This window comes from Mobula birostris, chromosome 1 (assembly GCF_030028105.1).
Source record: "Mobula birostris isolate sMobBir1 chromosome 1, sMobBir1.hap1, whole genome shotgun sequence".
Classification (NCBI taxonomy): domain Eukaryota; kingdom Metazoa; phylum Chordata; class Chondrichthyes; order Myliobatiformes; family Myliobatidae; genus Mobula; species Mobula birostris.
The window spans coordinates 38,590,999-38,609,923 of NC_092370.1; the positions used below are offsets into that span (position 1 = coordinate 38,590,999).

The 18,925-nt window shown below is 41.3% G+C and overlaps 1 protein-coding gene across 7 annotated transcripts in view; it reads left to right on the plus strand.

The window, feature by feature from the left end:
• ppp1r42 (protein phosphatase 1, regulatory subunit 42) overlaps window positions 1–18,925 on the plus strand; it is a 133,943-nt gene that overhangs the window by 51,011 nt on the left and 64,007 nt on the right. For all 7 annotated transcript variants that reach the window (XM_072254364.1, XM_072254380.1, XM_072254326.1 and 4 more), the window contains one exon: window positions 8,508–8,625. In XM_072254364.1, coding sequence (XP_072110465.1) covers window positions 8,508–8,625 — 118 coding nt within the window. The remainder of the gene's footprint in view (window positions 1–8,507; window positions 8,626–18,925) is intronic.

An 18,925-nucleotide genomic window follows, 5' to 3' on the forward strand; every position in this document is an offset into this window, starting at 1 on the left:
TGGGCAGGATTTTCCATTCAGGAAACCCCGCTGACTTTGGCCTATCTTGTCATGTGCTTACAGCTACTCCGTAATCTCATCCTTAACAATCGATCCCAACAACTTCCCAACCACTGTTGTAAGGCTGACAGGTCTATAGTTTCCTTTCTGCTGCCTCCCACCCTTCTTAAGTTGCAGAATAATATTTGCAATTGTTACTGAAGAGAGATTCTTTGATTGCCTCTGGAGAGCCATAGCATTTGTCCAGCATCTGCCATGGCATTTGTAAACCCGTAGTTAGATTATCACTGTGAAATGCTCTAATTCATCTTGCGTGTTGCAGTGACTCACCACCAAGACTCTAACAGAAAAGCTCTTCTCTAGGTTTGAAACTTCGTAATTCTACAACATTGCAAAAGCTTGACTTCTATGACAGATATCTGGCATATAGGTTGTTAAACATTTTTAGTCTTGCTATGACTAGTTCTGAACAAGCCAGATACCAAGGCAAATCTAATGCACTTGCAGCTCCTTTATGAGAGCATTGTGGACACTGGTTTGCCAAATGTATTTCCTGGGATGGATGAATTTTAGTTTGTCCGTGTCTGTGCAGATGAGATTGGTGTCAGTAGCAACTCTTGACTGAGGTCTTTGTTATGGTGGAACTGTGGAAGGAAGTCTTTGCTGGTGTAGACTATGGTTTACAATCCCTGGACTATGTGAAAGACATGTTGGCTGAGTGGTGTGGAGCTGAAGCACTTTTTTTTATAGCAAAATGCATTTTGGCATATTCCTTAGTAAGATGCATTGGCTGTTGTGATAGCAAAGCATTTCTGATTCCAGTTGTAGACTCCCAACTGTCCAAGCTGCTGCTTCCTGTTGAGGCAGCCTCAGCTTCACACTCTTCCTTAAGTGCACTTAATGTAGCCTCTATACGTACTCTCTCCATGTCTATATGTGATTTCCCTATGTCTATGCAAATGTTCTCCATGTCTACACATGCTTTCTCCATTTGCACGTCAACTTCAAGCTTAGCATACGCTTCTCTCATTCTTGCTGCTTCAGCTTTGGCACTAGCTTGTGCTGCAACTATGCTAATTGTGCTTCCATTTGAGCATCATGAAGATGCAATAGATGAACCACATTCTGACCTGATTTTCAGGTCTTGGTGATCAACATTGCTCAAGTCAGTAGGTGACATTATCAACTGCGGCGTTCTATTGCATTTCCAGTCCACAGGCAATGTCTTTGAAGGTGAGCTATGTTTTCACTCTACTGCCCTCACTTTCATATCAACACAGCTATGCAATGAGCTAAATAATTTCTCAAAAATTATCTGAGATAGAAGCTTTCTTCAGGGCTTTTAATGAGATATCTTTACTGTAAAACTGCAGAGAATTAAGTAAAATATTAAATTCAATAGAGGATCGCTGAGCACCTGAATATACTAATACTGTTATATATAATACTTACCATTAGTGATAAGCAAGGTAATATGCATACTCAACACTCCATGAAAATGCTACATAAACAAGAACAAACTCATGGAACTACAACAAATACTGCCTTCGAAATATATCTACTAAATGTTTACAAATATTAACAAGAACTTAAGACCCACAGATACTTATTTTTTTAAGGGCAAGTAAAGTGTGGGTGGAAATGTGTGTCTTTCCACCATTCTTATAATTGAATCAAAACTAACCCACCCAGGAAATCATGATAAATAAAACAGCTTACATATAGGAAGTGATGTTCATACAAAGTTAACTGCACATCTAGAGGCCAAACAATAACCTTGTCACCTTTACAAAATCCTACTCAAGCAGATCAGATTTGTAGTCTTTTCAGATTAGATTCATGACTATCCTGAAGGTACTCTGTAGTTAAAATGAAAACCATTTATTCCCGTGTGCTTACCTTGAACAGCCTATGCATAGCAGTATTTTTGCCTGAGACTACATGTTTAATATTTTACTTATTTCTTGTCTTTTCCTTGTAACCCTCTCACTGTAGCTTCATGAGTTAGCTATTCTTGTGAATTCAACCCTACAGCAACACAACTCGACAATGCCTAACTTTCTCCGATGTCATGTGCTAACTAGCTAACAGAGAAGGTTATCTGCACCTTCTCTGTGTGATCATTGTCTGCGTGAGGATTTTCCCAGAGGTATCTGTCCTTCCAGATGGGTTCTGTGAGCATTTCACTATGTTCTTCTTTGGTATTTGTCATCCGTTTCCATTTTCCTTCTTTCTCCTTCTTCAATCCCATTCTCTCCAGAAATGGCTCCTTTTTCTTTTTCCTGTGCTCTTCTAGAATGTTCCCAAGGCAAACCCTATTAGATAATTCAACAAGCCTAACTTAATCAACTGAATTTTTATTTTAAACTGTAAAAATGAAATACTCAATTGCATAATATACATAATTAAAGGAACACTTACTGCTTTTTAAAAAAATCTGCAGAAAGTAAATACGTACCCAACAGCATAACTGTATTAATAAAATAATGCATAGACTTAAACCAGAGTATACATAGTCTTTATTTTAGTAATACAAGAACTTTTTCAAACACGACCTCACAGCCTTTCAAAATTCTATTTTCAATAAGCACTCAGTTCTCTAAGGCAAAAGTCAAAGAAATCATGACATTATTTAACAAGATCAGGTGTGTAATTTCTAATATCCTGACAAATATTGTTGGGTTTTGTTTGAAAATTGGATACCATGTTTCCCATATCACAAAATAACTGCACTTTAAAAGTAATTGTTGGTCAATAACGTAATTTGGGACATATCAAGAATGCCGACCATGCTATTCTACGTCCTCACTTTAGGAAGTCAAATCACTTGGTTGTACTTCTATTCCTTGAGTATAGGTGGAGACTGAAGACTGCAGCACCAGTAGTGAGAACCAAGAAGGCATGGACAAGGGAAACACAGGAGTGCCTACAAGACTGCTTTGAATCGGTGGACCGGACTGTATCCTGGGATTCATCTTTAAACCTGGATGAGTATGCTGCAGTTGTTACCGACTTCATTAAAACCTGTGTGGATGAGTATGTGGCTACAAAGACTACTGCACATTCCCAAACCAAATGCCGTGGATGAACCAGGAGGTACATTGTCTCCTGAAAGCTAGATCTGTGGCATTCAAATCTGGCGACCCAGGCCTGTATCAGAAAACCAGGTATGATTTGTAGAGGGCTATTTCAAGGGCGAAGAGACAATTTCATACGAGGTTGGAGGTGACATCGGATGTATGACAATTCTGGCAGGGCTTGAAAGACAGTACTTCCTACAAAGCGAAACCCAATAGCATGAATGGCAGCTATGCTTCACTACCAGATAACGTCAATGCCTTCTTTGTCTGCTTTGAAAGGGAGAATACAACTACAGCTGTGAAGATCCCTGCTGCACCTGATGACCCTGTGACCTCTGTCTCAGAGGCCAATATTAGGCTGTCTTTAAAGAGAGTGAACCCTCGCAAGGCAGAAGGTCCCAATGGAGTACCTGGTAAGGCTCTGAAAACCTGTGCCAACCAATTGGCGGGAGTATTCAAGGGCATTTTCAAACACTCACTGCTTTGAGCAGAAGTTCCCACCTGCTTCAAAAAGGCAACAATTATACCAGTGCCTAAGGAGAATAATGTGAGCTACCTTAATGATTATCACCCAGTAGCACTCACATCAACAGTGATGAAATGCTTTGAAAGGTTGGTCATGACTAGACTGAACTCCTGCCTCAGCAAGGACCTGGACCCATTGCAATTTGCCTATAGTTACCATAGGTCAACGGCAGATGCAATCTTAATGGCTTGCCACGCAGCTTTAGACCACCTGGACAACACAAATACCTGTGTCAGGATGCTGTTCACTGACTGTAGCTGTGCTTAGCCTACTGCTCTATTCCCTCTATACCCATGACTTTGTGGCTAAGCATAGCTCAAAACCATCTGTAAATTTGCTGACTATACAGCCATTGTTGGTAGAATCTCAGGTGGTGACAAAAGAGCATACAGGAGTGAGATATGCCAACTAGTGGAGTGGTGCTGCAGCCACAGCCTGGCACTCAATGTCAGTAAGAAATAAGAGGTAATTGTGGACCAGGAGGGATAAGACGAAGGAACACATACCAATCCTCATAGAGAGATCAGAAGTAGAGAGAGTGAGCAGTTTCAAGTTCCTGGGTGTCAAGATCTCTGAGGATCTAACCTGGTCCCAACATATCAATGCAGTTAGAAAGAAAGCAAGACAGCAGCAATACTTTGTTAGGAGTTTGAAGAGATTTGGTATGTCAACAAATACACTCAGAAACTTATATAGATGTACCTTGGAGAGCATTCTGACAGGCTGCAGCACTGTCTGGTTTGGAGGAGCTACTGCACAGGACCGAAAAAAGCTGCAGAGGATTGTAAATTTAATCAGCTCCATCTTGGGCACTAGCCTACAAAGTACCCAGGACATCTTCAAGGAGCAGTATCTCAGAAAGGCAGCGTCTATTATTAAGGACCTCCAGCACCCAGGGCATGCCCTTTTCTCACTGTTACCATCAAGTAGGAGGTACAGAAGCCTGAAGGCACACACTCAGCAATTCAGGAACAGCTTCTTCCCCTCTGCCATCCGATTCCTAAATGGACATTGAACCCTTGAACACTACCTCACTTTTTGTAAAATATATAGAATTTCTGTTTTTTGCACGATTTCTAATCTATTCAATATACGTATACCTTATAAAGTATACTGAATAAGATATTTTTTCTTCTATATTATGTATTGCATTGAACTGCTGCCGCTAAGTTGACAAATTTCATGTCACATGTCGGTGATAGTAAACCTGATTCTGATACTGAGGCCGTGACTGTGAAAATGGTGTCTGGCCAGGATCGTGATTCAGCTGTGGAATGGTGATGTAGACTCCCACAGACTTCGTAAGGAGCTGCAAGTTTTCAACTTAAGAGGCACCATCAGTAGCCACTTTGTAGAGCTAGACTTCACAAACTAGAATTTGTTCATGCAGGTTCCCTTTACAAACTGTTGATGTATGTGGACTTTATACTGTAAAACTTCAATGAATTGTAATATGACTTTTCATTAATCCTGATGGTCAGCATCTGGCTTACTCATTAGTCCAGCCAGAACGTACACAACTGGCGTGTGTGGCCAGGGCCAGTTTCTGGATTGTGGGCCAGTTGGAGCCAGGTTAGGATATGGACCTTCAAGAGTCAGGAATGTGGATAGGTTTGTGGCTAGAGTCACCATTCAGAATGCTTGCATATTTTCCACTCCATTTAAATTGACTGGGTGCACTGGAAAATTTGTTTGTTCCCATACCACATCATATGTGGATGAAACAGCCTACAGACTTGAGGTGGATCATCTGTCGGAGTGGTGTAAGGACAACGACCTGGTCCTTAACACTTCCAGAACAAAAGAGATGATCATTGACTTCAGGAGATCAAAGGACAGAGTACACACCCCCCTCCATATACATGGAGAGGTAGTGGAAAATGTGGAAAACCTGAAGTTCTGAAGAGTTATGTTGTCAAAACAGCTGACATGGACCATCAACACTTCACTGCTTGTAAAAAAAAAAGCACAACAAAGACCCTTCTTCCTCAGAAAGCTGAAACGGGCCAAACTCCCACAAAAGCTGTTGCTTAACTTCTACAGAAGCACAATTGACACCATCCTGACCAACAGCGCCACAGTGTGGTATGCCAGCTGCACAGCCGCTGAGCGACAAGACCTGCATCGTGTGGTGAAAACGGCGCCGTGAATTGTCAGGATGGAGCTCCCAGGACTGGACACTATCTACTCCAGCAGACCCAGGAGGAAAGCAGTCAGCATAACCAGAGACACCACACACCCCGGCTACTCCCTGTTTGACCTGCTGCCGTCCAGCAAAAGGTTCAGGACACTAAAAGCCAGAACAAATAGACTGAGGAACAGCTTCTATCCCAGAGCTGTGGCCTCCATCACACCGCTTCCACAGAACAATGACTGAAACAGTGAGTACACACATGCACACACAAGGACTCAAATACTTGCACTAATGGCACTTTGTGCATTACTGTGATATTCTGGTGCTACTGGAACTTATTTTCTGCTACTTATCTAATTAATACTGTTTTTCTATTACTGTCTTGATTTTATCTACTGCTTTATTTAATTACCTGAAAGGAAGCCAAACAGAGTTTCATTGTACCAATGTATAATGACAATAAAGATTATTCAATTCAATTCAGTATACAAGGAGAGCCAAAAAGTACTTTTGGAAACTGCCTTAAAATGGCAGTAATCATTCCTCAGTTGATTTTCCAGTAGCATTCTATTGTGGTGACACACCAACAAATAGAATTTCTAGAGCAGTGTCGTGGTATGGCCCCTTAACTTCAGTATGGTTTTTTTTAGTTATTTGTCACCCTCAATCTTTCAAACATATTAGCTTTCTTTTCAATACTTTTCCTCTATATTTGCTCGCTAGATTAAAAAGGTTAAAACAAAATATGGAGACTGCTGTTCCTGGAATCTGGAGCAACAAGCAGTCTGCTACATGAACTTGTGGGTCGAGCAGCATCTGTAGAAGAAAGGAATTGTTGATGTTTCAGGTGAAAATCCAGCAAGAGTTTCCTGATGCAAAGTGCAACCTGAAACATTAATTTGCCCCCCTCCCTCACCAATGTTTCTTGACCCACTGACTTCCTCCAGCAGAATGCTTGTTGTTAAAACAAAGTGGAATATTTTGACAAATTTTAAGATGTTCTCGCACTACCATTTGTCTGTTTCAGACTGTTACTTGCATCTTTCCCATGCTGTTGTGTTAAGTGATTCCAGATAACAAATAACCTACTGGAAACGGAAAGGATGATGGAAGGGAGTGAGGTGAGGGAATAAGGGAGTGAGAAAGGAGTGGATGAAGAAAGAAGAGTTGAAAGAAGGAGCAGAGAAGGAATGTGAATAGAGGAAAGGAGGAAATAAAAATGTGAGGGAAGGATGAGAAATTTTTCATGGAAGAATAGGGAAGAAACTTTGTGTTTCTTAAACTAGGTGATTAAGCAAGCCATGCTGGTGGGAAGTCCATGGGGGAAAAAAAGGACTTTAATTTCTAATATCAAGACTAATAATGTATATTTTTACAACCTTATATATTTGTCCTTCCATGAGTTGCAAAAGAAGAATTGAAATTTCATGTTAAGTTGCCAGTTTAACATTGTAATATTTTATTGTAAAGAACTTAGTGATCTTGAATGTAGATTGATTGTTTTAAGTAAATAATTCTCAGAATTTATCTTTAATTAGAAAGCTGTTTGTCCTAATACATATTATGAAAAGGTATGTGATAAGAGCAAATAAAAGCTTAACCTGATAACAGCTAAGGTTTTATTTTAATAGTGTGAAACATTGCAATTTATAATGTAATTATTGAGGTTTGTATTTTGCTTGTCAGTATCTTCAAATTATTAAATTTATAAAACCTTGGCACATAATTGATTGGCCATAGATTTTATCGGTAAAGATAAATTTATTCTGCTCACACTTTAGTCAGGAAAAGCAAAAAATATATCGATTTTTCTAAATAGATTATGACAGACTGTCAGCTGGTTGACAAATTGGTGCCTGCAGATGCAGTTAGTAGAGCTGAGTAAGACAGCAAGATAAAGATTGGAGCACAGTGGTCAAATACAGGTTCATAACTAGCCATCATTAGCTGAAAAGGAGGTCTGTTGGAGTGTCTGTTGAGGCAGTTGATGCTCGTGCCTTGAATATAATTTGCTCCTGAGTATTTTATGGCAGACCTCTGAGTGACGAGCTTGACATGATCATTTATCAAAGCAAAAGAAACCCCCATTCTAAAGATGGTCCCTTTAGAACTGATTATCGAATGTTTGGAAAGTGGAACTGCTTTATTAGAGGCAGGGAGGCAATGTACAATAAAACTATGTCCAAAGGGTAATTATATTTCCACTAGGACTAATAGTCAGTTAGATAAACATTGTGTTTTATATAGATGACTGGCTGAAATTGAGTTACCTGTCAATGAAATCAACTGAGGTGTTTATGTAGGTTTTGTTCAAAGATGAACAATCATTTTTGTATATTTTATGTGGCCTTTCAACTTTTTATTTAGAACTGCAAAAATATAGAAATATAACAATATCTAGACACGATTCATGTGATTTTAGAACAATTGTTTAATAGCGTGTAAAGTTTGTTCTTGTATCTAATACGGTATAGAATTGGATTCTTCCAAAACGGCTTGCTTGTATTAATAGCTTTATTAAATGAACATTTAGTTGTATAGCTTCTTAGGATACAAATTATTATTTGCTTGTGTATTATATTTGCATTGTATAAGTAGTCTAAAAAAGAGTATTTGTAACTGTCAATATCCTATTCATGTTGTAATTTTTAAACATTATGGATCATTAATGAGGAATGTGACAAGTTTAAAACATTAATAAAATTAAGCAAAAAGTAGTTAAATACACTTTAAGATTTAACGTTTATTTATTTATTTGCAAATCCAGGAACTGGAATACGTACTAGGCCAATGGCCAAAACTCTGGTATCTGAATCTGAGTGGGAATCCTGTGTGTCGGAAAGCAAAATACAGAGACAAAGTAATGGTGATGTCTACGAACCTGCGTAAGAAATAGTCTATATTAATTTGTTATGAGGTATATCAAAATAGCTTTCAATTTTAGAATTTGGCTCTAATATTAAAATTCTAGTAGAGGTGAAGTACATCTTCAGATTATCTTTATAATATGTCATTTTTTGCTGAAAAGAGTTTGACAAATCCTGAATTCCAACCACTGCATATCTTAACAATACCTAAAATTAAATAAAAAACATTTTTGTAATTAATTTCAAAGCAATATTTACATTTAATGTTTACAGTAAGTGACATTCTATAAAACCATTATGTGGCATATGCAACATTATCATTATTGCTTTTGTATTGTGTGTAACTCTAAAATCTTTTGGATTGGAAAGTTTACACTTGACATTTTTCTGATGCCTTATAAATGAATTAAAGTACATAATCAATTTTATTTTTAGATTATAGTTTTGTCTCAGTCTACAACAAATTCAATGAGGCAAAGGCAAAAATCAATGCTGACACAGAGGCAGAGAGAGAGAGATCAGAAGCTTGGTCCTGAAAATGAGTTTAAAGGGGTTCCTAAATTAAGATAAGAATTTGGAAAATAGTTTACAAAGGCATTCTAGAATGTTGCTTGCAGCTGCTTGAGAGCACAGCTGTTGAATAAGGAAGCTGGAATCTAAACTTCTGAAGAACAGATTTCAGGGAAATTTATGGGACATTGAAAATGTAAAATAGGTGATTAATCACAAATTGTGATTAATCAATATTGCACTTTAATCAGATCACAATTTGATCATCATTTGCATTTTTATCACTGAGTAGTAAGGAGACTCCAAACATTGGAGGCAATGCAGAAGAGATCCACTACATTGATACCTAGAATTTCAAAAAGAATTATCAGTAAAAGCTATAAGTTATGGAGACTTAAAGAGACTAGTGAAAGTATGAAAAAGTAAATCCTAAAAATTTCTGTAACAGTCACTCTTTTCTGTTAAACTCACATTTTGCTCACTATCTCAAAATAAATAGCATCAAATTATAATTGAAGTATGGAATACATAAATTAAAAGTTATAAATTTATGTAGAACACTAAATAGTTAAAATAATTAACATTAAATGACTAGTTAATAGAATATATTCAATACAAAATGTATCAATGTAAAGCCATCTATGCCGCAGTAAGACTTTACCAGTTTAGTGGGTAGTTTCACTTCCACTATATAGCTAACAGACAATATTGGTGGTATTTATCCAGTTGTAAAGATGCCTGCTAAAATTAATTTAGGCTTCAAAACTATTAACAAGCAGGGATCACTGATAACTGACAAACCATGACCTTTGGGTCAGATCTGAGGTCTGGAACTTCAAAAATTCTCTTCTAAATGCTAAGACCATAAGATATAAGAGCAGAATTAGGCCATTTGGCCCATCGAGCATGCTCCTCCATTTAATCATGGTTGATCCAATTTTTAGTAGACAATAGGTGCAGGAGTAGGCCATTCGGCCCTTTGAGCCAGCACCACCATTCACTGTGATCATGGCTGATCATCCACAATCAGTACCCTGTTCCTGCCTTCTCCCCATATCCCTTGACTCCGCTATCATTAAGAGCTCTATCTAACTCTTTCTTGAAGGCATCCAGAGAATTGGCCTTCACTGCCTTCTGAGGCAGAGCATTCCACAGATCCACAACTCTCTGAATGAAAAAGTTTTTCCTCAACTCTGTTCTAAATGGCCTACCCCTTATTCTCAAATTGTGGCCTCTGGTTCTGGACTCCCCCAACATCAGGAACATGTTTCCTGCCTCTAGCTTGTCCAATCCCTGAATAATATAAACCATATAACAATTACAGCACAGAAAAAGGCCACCTTGGCCCTTCTAGTCCTGCCGAACTCTGACTTTCGCCTAGTCCCACTGATCTGCTCTCAGCCCATAACCCTCCGTTCCTTTCCTGTCCATATATCTAAACAATTTAACTTTAAATGACAACATCAAACCTGCCTCAACCACTTCTGCTGGAAGCTCGTTCCACACAGCTACCACTCTCTGAGTAAAGAAGTTCCCCCTTATGTTACCCCTAAACTTTTGCCCTTTAACTCTCAACTCATGTCCTCTTGTTTGAATCTCCCCCATTCTCAATGGAAAAAGCCTATCCACATCAACTCTATCTATCCCCCTCATAATTTTAAATACCTCTATCAAGTCCCCCCTCAACCTTCTACGCTCCAAAGAATAAAGACCTAACTTGTTCAACCTTTCTCTGTAACTTAGGAGATGAAACCCAGGCAACATTTTAGTAAATCTCCTCTGTACTCTCTCAATTTTATTGACATCCTTCCTATAATTCGGTGACCAGAACTGTACACAATACTCCAAATTTGGCCTCATTGCTTCCCAACTCCTATACTCAGTGCTCTGATTAATAAAGGCCAGCATACTAAAAGCTTTCTTCACCACCCTATCCACATGAGATTCCACCTTCAGGGAACTATGCACCATTATTCCTAGATCCCTCTGTTCTACTGCATTCTTCAATGCCCTACCATTTACCATGTATGTCCTATTTTGATTAGTCCTACCAAAATGTAGCACCTCACATTTTTCAGCATTAAACTCCATCTGCCATCTTTCAGCCCACTCTTCTAACTGGCCGAAATCTCTCTGCAAGCTTTGAAAACCTACTTCATTATCCACAACGCCACCTATCTTAGTATTATCTGCATACTTACTAATCCAATTTACCACCCCATCATCCAGATCACTAATATATATGACAAACAACATTGGACCCAGTACAGATCCCTGAGGCAGACCACTAGACACCGTCCTCCAATCTGACAAACAGTTATCCACCACTACTCTGTGATGTCTCCCATCCAGCCACTGCTGAATCCATTTTACTACTTCGATATTAATGCCTAACGGTTGAACCTTCCTAACTAACCTTCCGTGTGGAACCTTGTCAAAGGCCTTCCTGAAGTCCATATAGACAACATCCACCACTTTACCCTTGTCAACTTTCCTAGTAACCTCTTCAAAAAATTCAATAAGATTTGTCAAACATGACCTTCCACGCACAAATCCATGTTGACTGTGCCTAATCAGACCCTATCTATCCAGATAATTATATATACCATCTCTAAGAATACTTTCCACCACTGACGTCAAACTCACAGGCCGATAATTGCTAGGTTTACTCTTAGAACCGTTTTTAAACAATGGAACCACATGAGCAATACGCCAATCCTCCGGCACCATCCCCGTTTCTAATGACATTTGAAATATTTCTGTCAGAGCCCCTGCTATTTCCTCACTAACTTCCCTCAAGGTCCTAGGGAATATCTTGTCTGGACCCGGAGACTTATCCACTTTCATATTCCTTAAAAGTGTCAGTACTTCCTCTTCTTTAATCGTCATACTTTCCATAACTACCTTTCTTGTTTCCTTTACCTTACACAATTCAATATCCTTCTCCTTAGTGAATACCAAAGAAAAGAAATTCTTCAAAATCTCCCCCCATCTCTTTTGGCTCCGCACATAGCCATCCGCTCTGATTCTCTAAGGGACCAATTTTATCCCTCACTATCCTTTTGCTATTAATATAACTGTAGAAACCCTTTGGATTTATTTTTACCTTATTTGCCAAAGCAGCCTTGTATCTTCTTTTAGCTGTTCTAATTTCTTTCTTAAGATTCTTTTTACATTCTTTATATTCCTTGAGCACCTCATTAACTCCAAGCTGCCTATATTTATTGTAGATCCCTCTCTTTATCCGAACCAATATCCCTTGAAAACCATGGCTCTCTCAAACTTTGATCCTTTCCTTTCGACCTAACAAGAACATAAAAATCCTGTACCCTCAAAATTTCACCTTTAAATGACCTCCATTTCTCTATTACATCCTTCCCATAAAACAAATTGTCCCAATCCACTCCTTCTAAATTCTTTTGCATCTCCTCAAAGTTAGCGTTTCTCCAATCAAAAATCTCAACCCTGGGTCCAGTCCTATCCTTCTCCATAACTATATTGAAACTAATGGTATTGTGATCACTGGACCCAAAGTGCTCCCCAACAGATACCTCCGTCACCTGTCCTATCTCATTCCCTAACAGGAGATCCAACACTGCCCCTTCTCTAGTTGGTACCTCTATGTATTGCTGCAAAAAACTATCTTGCACACGTTTTACAAACTCCAAACCATCTAGCCCCTTTACAGAATGGGCTTCCCAGTCTATGTATGGAAAATTAAAATCTCCCACAATCACAACCTTGTGCTTACTACAAATATCTGCTATCTCCTTACAAATTTGCTCCTCCAGTTCTCGGTCCCCATTAGGTGGTCTATAATAAACCCCTATAAGCGTCACATACATCTTTCCGACTCCTCAATTTCACCCAAATAGCCTCCCTAGATGAGTCCACTAATCTATCCTGCCAGAGGACCGCTGTTATATTTTCTCTGACAAGCAGTGCAACACCTCCCCCTCTTGCCCCTCCTATTTTATCACACCTGAAGCAACGAAATCCTGGAATATTTGGTTGCCAATCACACCCCTCCTGCAACCATGTTTCACTAATAGCTACAACATCATATTTCCAGGTATCAATCCAGGCTCTAAGCTCATCCACCTTTCTTACAATGCTCCTAGCATTAAAATAGATGCATTTATGAAACTCTCTACCTCTTACTCTCTGTTTATATGGTGCAAACAAATTTGTTATCTTTTTCTTCCTTCTCCCGTCTTCCATCTTCGGTCTGAGTGCTCCCAATCTCTGTCCCCTGCCTATCCTCCCTCACACACTGTCTACTAGCTTTCTCTGTTTTTGAACTAACCTCCTCTCTCCTAGTCTCTTCAATTTGATTCCCACCCCCCAACCATTCTAGTTTAAAGTCACCTCAGTAGCCTTTGCAAATCTCCCTGCCAGGATACTGATCCCCCTAGGATTCAAGTGCAACCCGTCCTTTTTGTACAGGTCACACCTGCGCCAAAAGAGGTCCCAATGATCCAAAAATTTGAATCCCTGCTCCCTGCTCCAATCGCTCAGCCATGCATTTATCCCCCACCTCATTGCATTCCTACTCTCACTGTCGCATGGCACGGGCAGTAATCCCGAGATTACTACCTTTGCGGTCCTTTTTTCCAACTCCCTTCCTAACTCCCTATATTCTCCTTTCAGGACCTCTCCCCTTTTCCTACCTATGTCATTGGTACCTATATGTACCATGACTTCTGGCTCCTCTCCCTCCCACTACAGGATATCTTGGACACGATCAGAAACATCCCAGACCCTGGCACCAGGGAGGCAAACTACCATCCGGGTCTCCGGACTGTGTCCACAGAATCACCTATCTGACCCCCTAACTATCAAGTCTCCTATTACTACTGTCCTCCTCTTCCTTTCCCTACCCTTCTGAGCTACAGGGCCGGACTCTGTGCCAGAGGCACGGCCACTGTTGCTTCCCCCAGGTAAGGTCCCCCCCCCCCCCCCCCCAACAGTACTCAAACAGGAGTACTTATTGTCAAGGGGCACAGCCACTGGGGTACTCTCTAGTACCTGACTCTTCCTCTTCCCCCTCCTAACTGTGACCTACTTGTCAGCCTCCCATGGCCCCGGTGTGACCACCTGTCTGTAACTCCTCTCTATCAACTCCTCACTCTCCCTGACCAGACAAAGGTCATCGAGCTGCAGCTCCAGTTCCCTAACGCGGTCCCTTAGGAGCTGCATCTCGGCGCACCTGGCACAGATGTGGACGTCCGAGAGGCTGGGAGACTCAAGGACCTCCCACACCCGACACTGAGAACAACAAGCTGCCCTCACACTCATACTTTCCCCTCTCCTCAAATAACAGGAAAAAATAAATACCAAACCTACTTTGCCTCGCCCATTTCCTCCTAAGCCCGTTGAGCCAAAGCCCTTAAGCCTTCACTCTGCTCCCGGCTCACTCCGCCGCCCTCAAAACTATGCTGCGCGGTGTATAAGGCTGTGTTCCTTTTGAATCTTCCGCGCTTCACTGCCCGACGTCACACACCTGCGCAGTCCCACCTCTCTGAACTCCGATGGAAAAAAAACGAAAAATTCAAAATGGCTTCCTCCGCACTCCCACTCCAATTCTCAGACATCCTTCTCTGAATTAAACCCGAATCACATTATCACATACTGTAATCTTATATGTTTCAATCAGATCCCCTCTCATCCTTCTAAATTCCAGTGTATACAAGCCCAGTTGCTCCAATCTTTCAACATATGACAGACCCGCCATCCTGGGAATTAACCTCGTGAACCTCCACTGCACTCCCTCAATAGCAAGAATGTCCTTTCTCAAATTTGGAGACCAAAACTGTACACAATACTCCATGTGTAGTCTCACCAGGGCCCTGTACAACTGCAGAAGGACCTCTTTGCTCCTATACTCAACTCCCCTTGTTATGAAGGCCAACATGCCATTAGCTTTCTTCACTGCCTGCTGTACCTGCATACTTACTTTCAGTGACTGATGAACAAGGACGCCAAGATCTCATTATACTTCCCATTTTCCTAACTTGACATCATTCAAGTAGTAATCTGCCTTCCTATTCTTGCCACCAAAGTGGATAACCTCACATTTATCCGCATTAAACTGCATCTGCCATGCATCTGCCCACTCACCCAACCTGTCCAAGACATCCTGCATTATCTCAACATCCTCCGCACATTTCACACTGCCACCCAGCTTTGTGTCATCTGCAAATTTGCTAATGTTACTTTTAATCCCTTCATCTAAATCATTAATGTACATTATAAATAGCTGCGGTCCCAGCACTGAACCTTGCAGTACCCCACTAGTCACCGCCTGCCATTCTGAAAGGGACCCGTTAATCCCTACTCTTTGTTTCCTGTCTGCCAACCAATTTACAATCCACGTCAGTACCCTACCCCCAATACCATGTGCTCTAATTTTGCCCACTAATCTCCTATGTGGGACCTTATCAAAGGCTTTCTGAAAGTCCAGGTACACTACATCCACTGGCTCTCCCTTGTCCATTTTCATAGTTACATCCTCAAAAAATTCCAGAGGATTAGTCAAGCATGATTTCCCCTTCGTAAATCCATGCTGACTCGGACCGATCCTGTTACTGCTATCCAAATGTGCTGCTATTTCATCCTTCATAATTGACTACCGCATCTTCCCCACCACTGATGTCAGGCTAACTAGTCTATAATTGCCTGTTTTCTCTTTCCCTCCTTTCTTAAAAAGTGGGATAACATTAGCTGCCCTCCAGTCCTCAGGAACTGATCCTGAGTCTATAGAACATTGGAAAATAACCACCAATGTGTCTATGATTTCTAGAGCCACCTCCTTACGTACCCTGGGGTTCAGACCATCAGGCCCTAAGGATTTATCAGCCTTCAGTCCCATCAGTCTGTTCAACACCATTTTCTGCCTAATGTGAATCTCTTTCAGTTCCTCCATTACCCTAGGTCCTCCGGCCACTATTACATCTGGGAGATTGTTTGTGTCTTCCCTAGTGAAGACAGATCCAAAGAACCTGTTCAACTCGTCTGCCATTTCCTTGTTCCCCATAATAAATTCACCCGTTTCTGTCTTCAAGGGCCCAGCTTTGGTCTTAACTAATTTTTTTCCTCTTCACATACCTAAGGAAGCTTTTACTATCCTCCTTTATATTCTTGGCTAGCTTGCCTTCATATCTCATCTTTTCTCTCCATATTGCCTTTTTAGTTATCCTCTGTTGCTCTTTGAAAGTTTCCCAATCCTCTGGCTTCCTGCTCATCTTTGCTATGTTAGACTTCTCTTTAATTTTTATACTATCCTTGACTTCCCTTGTCAGCCATGGTCGCCCCTTACTCCTCTTAGAATCTTTCTTCCTCTTTGGAATGAACTGATCCTACATCTTCTGTATTATTCCCAGAAATACTCACCATTGTTGTTCCACTGTCATCCCTGCTAGGGTATCTTTCCAGTCAACTTTGGCCAGCTCCTCCCTCATAGCTCCACAGTCCCCTTTGTTCAACTGCAATACTGACACTTCCGATTTTCCCTTCTCCCTCTCAAATTGTAGTTTAAAACTTACCATATTGTGGTCACTACCTCCTAATGGCTGCATTACCTCAAGTTCCCTTATCAAATCTGGTTCATTACACAGCACTAAATCCAGAATTGCCTTCTCCCTGGTAGGTTCCAGTACAAGCTGCTCTAAGAATCCATCTTGGAGGCACTCTACAAACTCCCTTTCTTGGGGTCCAGTACCAACCTGATTTTCCCAGTCCACCTGCATGTTAAAATCCCCCATAACAACTGTAGCATTACCTTTGCGACATGCCAATTTTAGCTCTTGATTTAACTTGCACCCTGTATCTAGGCTACTGTTTGGGGGCCTGTAGATAACTCCCATTAGGGTCTTTTTGCCCTTACAATTTCTCAGTTCTATCCATACTGACTCTACATCTCTTGATTGTATGTCGCCCCTCACAAGGGACTGAATTTCATTCCTCACCAACAGAGCTACCCCACCCCCTCTGCCCACCTGTCTGTCCTTTCGATAGGATGTATGTCCTTGAATATTCATTTCCCAGCCCTGGTCCTCTTGCAGCCATGTCTCTGTTATTCCTACAACATCATACTTGCCAATTTCCAACCGAGCCTCAAGCTCATCCACTTTATTTCTTATACTCCGTGCATTGATATATAATACTTTTAATCTATTACTCCCCTCACCTTTCGCATCCATCCTATTGCACTTGGCCATACTCTCCGATCCCTTCCTGAGCTTTCTGCCCCGTTAATTCTCTCTTTCCCTTTAACTCCATCCTTATATTTCCTCTCCTCCCCCCCCCCCCCCGCTACTGAGTTTAAACACACCTGTGTAGCAGTGGCAAACCTGCCTGCCAGAATGCTGGTCCCTCGCCTGTTGAGGTGCAACCCGTCCCTTTTGTACAATTCATCCTTGCCCCAAAACAGATCCCAGCGGTCTAAGAATCTAAATCCCTGCTTCCCGCACCAGCTCCTCAGCCACACATTCAGATCCCCTATCTCCCTGTTCCTGCCCTCACCAGCACGAGGAACTGGAAGCAAACCAGAGATAACCACCCTGGAGGTCCTGCTTTTCAGCCTTCTTCCGAGTTCTCTGAAGTCACACTGCAGAATTTCTTTCCTCCTCTTCCCGACGCCATTTGTGCTGACATGCACTTCCACTTCTAGCTGTTCACTTTCACCCTTGAGGATGCCCTGCATTTGGTCCGTGACATCCTTGATCCTGGCACCAAGGAGGCAACACACCCTCCTTAAATCCCACCTGTTGCTGCAGAAACCCCTTTCTGTACCTATCACTATGGAGTCCCCAACTACCACAGCTCTGCCTGACGTCTGTCTCCTTGGCTTTGTTTCAGCACCAATTTTTGACTCACAGACCTGTCCGCCTCTCAGACTGGCAGTGTCTTCTGTGCCGACAGCTTCCAAGAGGGTGAACCTGTTTTCAAGAGGTACATCCCCTGGGGTCTCCTGTACTCCAAGCCTCCATCCCTTCCTCATCATTGCCCCCCTTCTCTCTTCCGGTGTCTTCAGTGTAACAATCTCACTGTAGGTCCTGTCCAGAAAACTCTCGTTTTCCCAGATGAATCTGAGGTCATCCAGTTGCTTCTCCAGTGCCCCAATATGGTCCTTCAGGAGCTGAACCTTTTCACAGTTGTAGCAGCCAGAGACACCGTCTGTGTCCCTGACCTCCCACATCATGCAAGATTTCCTCTCAGCCCCAGTCTCCTGACTTCTCCCCGTATCCCTACATGCCCTGATGTGCTGGCATATTGAAGACAGTGGGGAATTTCATCACTGGTGGAAATTCAAGTATCAGAGTCCTGCTGAAAACTCCCATCACCAGAGTTGAGCCTCTAATTACCCATTTTCACAACCAAACCATGGAGACTTCTCTTCTTGGAGAAGCGGCATTCAGGATGGTATTGTTAAATTCAAGACTATGCATTAGGAACACACAAATAACTGTGTAAGTGATGAAAAGTATGGACTGCTTCACAAACTACTCACCAACCTTCCACACTAGGTACCACATGGAGGAGTGTGCGGTTTCCACTTTGGCCTAATCAGACACTTCAGAACCCACAAAATCAGAGTGGAAAAAGTCCCCCTTGTTCCCAAGAATGCCTAATTGACATTAACATCTCTGATCATTGCCTCTAGAGACCTTCAATGATCTTTATACATTTGTGCTATTTGTGTTCTTTGTTGTATAATTTTGTACAATTTATGTTTAATTTGTTTTTCTTGTGAAAAGTGTTGTGTCTCTAATGCTACGTCCCTGTAATGCTGATGCTAGTAAGTTAG